Here is an 8,777-nt window from a genome sequence, read left to right on the forward strand (position 1 = left end):
GCAAACAATTTTGGTTTGTCTCTCTACTCAGAGAAAATAATAATTCCTATTATATATATTTATAAATATTTCATTTTAAACCCTAATATATAAGCAAATACTGTAAAATTCACTTAGCTTCTCTCTTGATTGAATAATCCAACTAATTAATTTCATGATTTTTATATCTTCATTTTAAAGCTAAATGTCACAATTATTTTTTCTAGATATTTTATCTGAAAATGAAAACGATAATTCTTTGGGGGCTTCTAGGAGCCACAATGTCAGCTCCGGTAAGTGATTTCATAATACAACCGATACCAGTGTATAAAATCTTTAACAAATCTTTTTCTTACCGTTTTTTTTTTTTAGCTTATCCCACAGCGAATTTTGTCTGCAAGCAACAGCAATGAGGTTAGTACTCAAAACAGTTTCCTCCTTTTTGTTTGTTTGTTTTTTAAAACACAGGAAGGCAGAGATAAAAGTTAAAAATTCAAAAAGTAGTTAGGGGATATAAAGATTCTTTGGTTCTTCAGTGCTGTTATATCTAAATGCATTTCCAATGTTCATGTTCATTTTGTATACCAGGTTATTTCTAGAATATTATTTTGCCTTGTTTGATGGCAAATTCTTTAAAAGCAATGAAAATATCTTGCTTATCTTTTTGTTTTAATAGGTGTATATAGGTGTTTAAGAGCATAAAATGACTGACTAAACCAGAAAAGGGCTAAAGCTGTACAATCTCATGCACAGTAGGGGAGGAGTAGTTAAATCCCTACCTCTAATCACTGCAATTTAGTATAAGCTTAGTAAGAAAACATCTCACTCCTAACAGGAAATTAAGATTAGTCAGCTCTGACCTGTGTTATGTTTGTAATAAACATTGTTCTTAATAATTTTACCATATAGTAACCTTGTTTTTATATTACCTTTTTTTTCTAGTTACTTCTGAATCTTAATAATGCTCAACTTCAGCCACTACAGCTTCAGGTACCTCTACCTTAATAATTATTTTAAGACTATGTTTCTACTGCTCATTTCTTATTATAGCACTTCTATGAAAACAAAATGTTTTCTGACTCTACTTCTGAAATCTGTTTTTAAAGTTATGAATTTGTCCCATATATTTTAATGACCCTGTTTGAACACTAAAAACTATAATCTAATTAGCATTTATTAAGAACTTGGTACATGCCAGACACAGATTTTCACAACTACCAGATAGTTAACTATTTTACATAAAGTCATACCCAGCTAACTGTTTTTAAAAAAAAAATTTGAATCCAGTCTGGCAACTGCAGAAACTATACTCTTTATTGACCTCATTCTGCCCCATATTTCTCGTGGCCATTGGGAATTTAACATTGTTCATGCTATTTACATGGCTCAAAATGTGCAAAGATGCTGTCTTTTTTTCATAATGAATGCAGCAGTGAAAATATAGAAATTATTTAGTTGCTCAAGACTGATTTCAATGGTTTCTGCGATGAAAGAGGAAAGCTTACTTTCTTTTGTTTTCTTCCAGGGCCCGTTTAACTCATGGATTCCTCCTTTCTCTGGGATTCTACAACAGCAAGCTCAAATTCCAGGGCTCGCCCCATTCTCTTTATCAAGTCTAGACCAGTTTGCTAGACTGTTCCCAAATCAGATAAGTTTCCCAGGACAGGTCAGTTTTCCTCAGGAAAACCAAGTGAGACAACTGGACCCCTCACAGCCTCAAACACTAGTGCAGACCCAACAAGGCCCTAATTATGTAAGTTGGACCTCTTCCATCTTGTTTCAAGGAGAGATGATGTGTGTCAAATGTGAAAATGAATATGAATCAGCTTTAAAATAAGACAGGAGTTATTGAGCAAGAATTCCCCCTCATAATATGTTTCTACCATCACAGGAAGTTCCTCATCTTTTCTGATTTCTAACATTAAAAATATCATTTAATCCAGCTATTGTAGGATCATAGCCACAAGTCAAAAGTATTAAAACATGTTTTGGAAAATATAAGTAGGGGGAAAAAGACAATTTACACTAATGATAGTGCATATAATAGATGACTTTTTGCTGTCATAGAAGTCTACTAATATATAAATTTATGTGACTAGCTTTAAGAAAAACAGCTCTGGAATTTTAAGTTAAAAAGTCAAGTAAAACTTTTTTTATGATTCTTTTTTTGGCAGGAGATGCCTTATATGTTCTCCTTTAAAATGCCTCAAGAGCAAGCACAGGTAAATAAATAGAATATCATTATTTCTATAGAGAGAGGGCTACCAACACTTGCCATTGAATGAATTTTTTCTTTTATATTTGTAGCTCTGACTCCTGAGGTAGGGCTATAAAAACCCATTGGTATCACTGTTTGGATATCGCTATTGCTGGGCTGGCATCAATTTGTTAAAGGCAGGTTCACTTAATAACTCCCAAAGAAAGACCAGCTAAGGAGAGTCCGCAAGACTCCTGAGTTCCCAAGGCATTGCCATGTTGGGAATAAAGGAGCTCACTAAGCCTTAGGCTATGTTCTCTCTGTATCTAAAGTGCTGGAATTTAGGAATAACTCAAGAGAAATACCAGGGCAGATTTTGCCCAACTCTAAATTGTGTTTCAGAGGGGGATGCATTAAATTGATAAAATATGATATGGTATAAAGATAAGAAACATTTAGCCATGTTATTTGATGGTTATGAAGTTCTGATCAAAACATTTCCAGGTTCTGGTATATTTAAAATTTAATCCATATTACAGTCAAATAATTGGTATTTCCATAAAATAGGAGAATCTTAAAAATATGAATACAAACTAGTAGAATCATTAGGTTAATATGGAAAACCCTCTCAAGATGAGGCTAATTAATTTTATAATATCCTGGGTTCAAAGAAATTAGGGTATAGATAAATTTTATTATTCACCAGTATAGTACTGAGCATTCACTGCTCTGTTACACCAATTGACTCTGCTGTAATCATAATTACATAATTTTGTCCCACCCCAAAACATAAGTTTCTCCTAGACATTATCTCATTGTATGTCATAGCATTTAGAGAGTTAGATATGTGACATGTAGAATTACTTCATTTTAAAGATTAGAAAAATGTCTTAATGAGATTAAATTTTCAATTCTAAGTAAATAGCTGAGTTGAAATAGAATTCTTCACCCTTCCTTTAACCACTAAACCAGTGGATCTCCACCCTGGCTTTGTATTAGAATCTCTGGTGGTAATTTTGAAAATTACAAATGCCTGAATCCTACCCATATCTTATGAATCAAAACCCCATGAGTAGAATCCCAAGATTATCTGCTAAAATGCTTAATAGGTGATTTTGATTCTTCGTCATGATTAAGAACCATTGCACAAAATATATTTCTCAAACCATAGTTGTTTTTTTAAATCTATGTCTAATCTAGTCTAATTTACTTATATAAGAAAACAGCATACGAAACTCTATGTACGTACTATGAGCCCCATTTTTTATGAACATAGGCATGCATAGACACACAGACATGAGTGGAAGCAATACATGATAATGTGGATGGTAAAGTTGCAAGTGACTTCATTTGTTTCTTGTTCTGGATTCTCAGAATATTTTAAAATGCATATGGATTGTTTTAATAAAATGTCAATTGTAAAAAGCAACATATTCTTGATATTGTACTCATTATGGTAGAATTGCTCATACTATGTCCTGCAGAATGATGATTCTCAAAAAATGTAAGGGAAATGCTACATAGGCTATTCTTTTCTTAGATATTTGCAAAGTAATTTGTATATAAAGTCTAAATTATGTATATGAAGTCCAAAATGTCTTTTTTTAACCCTGCTATTCAGTTGAGCACACTATTTCCTATGTATTTGACTGACCAACCTTGAAACAAAGTTTAGCCAGTATCACATGCAATGCAAGCTGTTATTAATGTTTGGGAAGGAATGTTTATGTATTTAATGTTGTTGTTCATAAAATTGCTAGATACATAACAGCTTTAAGATAACATTTACATTAAAAGATTTTTTTAATTCCTATGCCGATTCAAAGAAAGCTCTTATCTGCATTTCTGTTTATAAATAGATGCTTCAGTTCTATCCCGTTTACATGCTCCTTCCCTGGGAACAACCTCAGCAAACAGTCACACAGTCACCTCCACAAACAGGACAGCAGAAATTTGAGGAGCAGGTACTGCAAGTATTTAATTTTAATCTGACTAGACCTATCTGAGAAAAGGGAGATTAAGGTAAATTTTCAGAGAAAAGGATATTGGAGTATATTTAATGCAAAACTCAACAGCTTGAACTGGTGGTTATAAAAGATTATAGTGTTTTCTCGTAATATGTGACTAATTTGGAAATGTTCCAAGGCTGGTTTTAAGGAATGAAATCAGTGAATGGACTTAATAAAATCAGAGGCCAGAAGATAAATCACCTTGGAAAATGAAGTTTTCTAACTTAAAAAAAAAAAAAATCTACCAGCATCTCTCTTTTCATATGCACATGCCGTTATTATTTAAAATACAAATAGCTACCATAATGAAAGCTACCTATGATCACCAGATCTTGAGATACAATTAGATAACATTGCATTAAATTTTGTGACCCTATATTTTTTTTTTTAGGATACTAATGTAAATTCAGGTGGGTTATAATAACTAGATTTCTTTTACTGAAAATGGAAAAAAGTTTACTAGTTTATCATCACTCTAAAACTTGCCAAACCAAATAAGAGAAAATTGAAAATTATGTTTTAAATGACAAATAGTAGTCATTCCAATTGCCATCTAAAAGAGAAAGGAAGAGTTTTAACCTAGAAATCATATGATGTTAAAAGGATGATGGTCAGTGATTTAACAATTTGTACTGTCTAAAACACTGAACTTTCAAAAAACATTTAGTATAATATAAAATATTTATAATTTTGTGATAAATTATCACAAAATTATAACAAAAATCATCAGAACAAATCTAATGTATTTTTTTTAAAAACCTGACAGATGCCAACGTACACTGAATTTGGAAATATTCCACAACAAGCAGAACCTGTAAGTACGTGCATACCTTTCCACATGAAAGCATAACTAACTTTTGAAACTACTTTGTTCAGAGCTCATTAAATCTATCAGTGCCCTTCAGCCAAAAACCACCAGGAAGACATCCCTCATCTTCCAGGGATAAATAAATCCAGGTGAACAAACCTGGATTTATTTACTCATTGAAATGAGGACACACACCATGGGGAACTGTGGGGTGTATTAATAGAAATGTATTGAAGTGCCTTCTGATTGGATCTGCAGTTGTGCCGAGTGACATTGGGGAAAGTTCGAAAGGGGAGGTTCACCTTGGTTCTATAACTGAGTAACGATGATTCTTATCTCAAAGGTACTAATGGAGCAAGGCAAGGTTGTGATTGATAAAGAAGCAAGAGTTACTCAGATTAGCCAGAATATGAGGATGTCTGATATTTTCATGTCTCACACTACGATCTTGCTTTAGACAAGATTACAAAGTGATCTTGTTTTTGTCGCACTTCTTTGTCTTCAGAGGCAAATCTGTCTAATATGGATGCTCTGCAGGATTTTTAATGTTCAAGAGAACACCCAGGCCCAGCAGAAAGTGGCAGACAAGAAGCTCCTGAGAACATCAGCAGAGCTCTTGAGTCAGGCCACTTTCCCAGTGTCAGGAGCTGCTTTCCTCTTTTTCAAAACTAAACGATTATTTTTGTTTTTAGGAAACTAATTTAAGAAGTTGGGAAGTGTTTCACTGCCTTGGATGCAAAACAACTTATTTTAGAGATTAATAATTCAGACTTTTATAAACTTTCCAATTTTTCAGTTTATACCAGGAGGACAGCAGCAACTAGCCTTTGACACCTTCCTAGGCACAGCTCCTGAGACTGTTGTGATGGTAAGGTCCTTGCCACACTTCGCTAGCAACTGACAACCTACAGGCTCCTGTGCTGTTGTTCATTTTAATGAAAACATCATGATTATCATTCCAACAATTATTACAGCTTATGCCAGCCAAGATTCAATTTACTCAGTTCCTCAAATATTTATTGAGGGACTACCATTTGTCAGGTACTCTCCTACATATACTTCTTTAAAAGTAGGTATTAAGAGACATCCGCATTAGCATACTCCTTCTAACAGATATATCATATCTAGAAAATTCTAAAGACATTTACTTCTTAAATTAACTCCTTGCCTTGCATCTCACTCCTGCTGTTATATATTCTTCCTGATTTTGACCTTATACTTGAATCTGAAACCACTTTGTTTTCTTTTTCTTCTGTATAGCCTGCAGGAGGAGTGATACCATATTTACAAAAAGAAGTGATAAATTTTCGGCATACCAGTGGAGGAATTTTCACTCCTTCGACTTCACAAAAACCCAGCACAACAAATGTTTTTGTTTCTGCTATAGACCCAACTAACACCCCAGAGCTCATGGAAGAGAAGGTAGAGTAATCAAAGATTCACTTTATGTGAAGACATTGTTGTCTAATAGAAAATGTAAAGATAAAGCTAGTGCTCAATTTATAGGACTTAGATAAGAAAATGAATTGATACAGTAGAATATGTGGTCTTGACTTTAGGATGGCTATAATTGCTTCCTGATAAATCAGAATATAATTTAATTTTGATTTATAAGAACTTATTGTGAATGTCTTTTTTCTCACTAGGCCAAGACTGGTAGCCTTAAAGAACCATAAGATGTTGTCTTAATCATTCAGAGTTTTTGGTATGTATTTGCCAAGAGGCCTGCACTAAGTACCATGACATATCCTAAATTAAAACAGGGGGAAAAAATCCTGTCAAAGAAACAAATGAAGAGGTCTTACCAAAAAAATAAAAATAAAAAAGTTAGTGCTTATATATTCCTACAAAGCTAGTAACAGTTATGGGAAGTTAACAATTTTTTTAAATCAAAATAAATTTTTGAGAATCATGTATGCTTATGCTGTAAATTTGGTATAAACTCTGAAAACACAAAGAGTAAATATACTAGGTCCAAATAAAGATCATTCTACAGACACTATTTACAGAATCAATTTTCCCAAATCAGGACTTTACTTTGCTACAAGTTGTAATAATATCAGCCAATCTGTATGAGTTTGGAATAAAGTAGTTCCAGTAATGAAAAAAAAATTGAACAATCATAGAATCATAACTTTTCCAACCTGGAAATTTAAAATACCATGATTTTCATATTAAACATAACTTTAATTACCTGTTCTAATGTGCTTGGCTGGCCGGGAGGCTAGCGAGTGTTGATAGAAGGGCAGGCTGGCATGGCACCAAGAAGTAAAAAATACACACTAAAAAGGAAACAATTTGGACAGAAGGGAAAACTAAAAGGCAAGTTTTTTTAAGTCTCTTTCCTGCTGCCTATAAGTCTCTTCTGATTCCTCCTTCTGTGAAAATGAACATTCAGCATTCTTTGAATTGAAAAGTCTGTAATAATGCAACCAGAAATGAATAGTGTTACCACTTTTTAAGAAAAGTCTCTTTTGTTATACAATGCAAGTTAAAGTTATTTAATTAAAAAATATTAAAGGGATTTCAATATAGTGTGACCTTAACTCTACAGGGCAGTAATGCCAGAAAATGTAAAGTTTTCCATTTCTTTTTTTAATCATGCTTTACTGTTATTCTATTACAGCTGTCCCAGTTTCCGCCCCTTTGTCCTCCTCTGCCCAGCCCACCCCCCGCTCCCACAGTCACTTCCCACTCTGTTGTCCATGTCCATCGGTCATTCATACATGTTTTTGTCTAATCGCTTCTCCTTCTTTTACTAAACAATTTAGAAAATATCTAGGAAATTTTACACAGACAGTCTAATTACACTAAAATGTTATTCTATCTTATTTTTCAGAAAAGAAGACATGGCGATGCCTCAGATATCATTTTAGGCTATTTGCTTCCTCGCTGCTAATATCATCTCTTTGAAATATGCAAAATATCTTTGCTTTTCTCTGAATTTCTTTTTACTTATAGTGTTGCACTCTTTGATAAATCATAGGAAAATAATATGATTATTTAATAATGTCTTTACAAAACTACATTTCTTTTCAGATATCCTATCATTGCATAATCTGTAAAGTAACAATGAGAATAAACTTAATGTCACTGAATAAACTGGATAATTGCATTAATAAAAGGGGGCTCTGGAAAATGGTATAATTGATGAGACTAAAGATACACTGACATGGATTTCTGAGTGTGATGATTGGGACTGACAAGCTAAAGTATGTACCAAATTTTGGCATATCTCATTATTTTCCTTAGGCCCATTCAGCTAGACTCCCTGCATGCTCTCTCCATTAAAATCAAATTATTTGGTGGCAGATATGAAGTGCATGCTGCTAGTATGTCAGCTACAGAGAGAGGGATGGCTGTCCTCACCCAAAAGGACAAGTCCCCAGGAGGATGTATGCTGGATTGGAGAGGCAGTCTCTTGTACATAATAGGCCATAGATTTTAGATTTCAATCTGGTTTTGAACCTTCAGCAAGTCACTTATACTGCCTGAGTCTCATTTTTGTCAGGTGTAAAACAGAAATAACCGTACCTACCATTTAGAAATGCTAAAAGGACTACATGAAATAACACCTGCAAGATATCTGAATCATACAAAATACACAGAAAATGTTAAAAATCTCCCCTTTCATTTATAACTATGGAAGTATTTTTTACTTCTTTTCTCAGCTTTGGATCTTTACCTGAAATTCTGAGAAAACAGAAAAATTGACTTTCAATATACTTTCTATATTTGTATGTAGATGTTCATTGATGTGTGCAAGTGTATGTATAAGAAAAGA

The 8,777-nt window shown here is 33.4% G+C and overlaps 1 protein-coding gene across 1 annotated transcript; it reads left to right on the forward strand.

Annotated features, from left to right (window-relative positions):
* The first annotated feature begins 221 nt into the window (after positions 1–221).
* Positions 222–6,669, forward strand: ODAM (odontogenic, ameloblast associated). Its single transcript, XM_054589638.1, has 10 exons — positions 222–272; positions 352–393; positions 922–969; positions 1,505–1,732; positions 2,154–2,201; positions 4,036–4,140; positions 4,952–4,999; positions 5,790–5,861; positions 6,254–6,415; positions 6,640–6,669. Exons 1-10 carry the CDS (start codon positions 222–224, stop codon positions 6,667–6,669), a joined length of 834 nt encoding a protein of 277 aa, XP_054445613.1.
* The last annotated feature ends 2,108 nt before the right edge of the window (positions 6,670–8,777 follow it).

This window comes from Pteronotus mesoamericanus, unplaced genomic scaffold, assembly GCF_021234165.1.
Source record: "Pteronotus mesoamericanus isolate MK-2021 breed Mesoamerican mustached bat unplaced genomic scaffold, CSHL_Meso_final contig_130, whole genome shotgun sequence".
Classification (NCBI taxonomy): domain Eukaryota; kingdom Metazoa; phylum Chordata; class Mammalia; order Chiroptera; family Mormoopidae; genus Pteronotus; species Pteronotus mesoamericanus.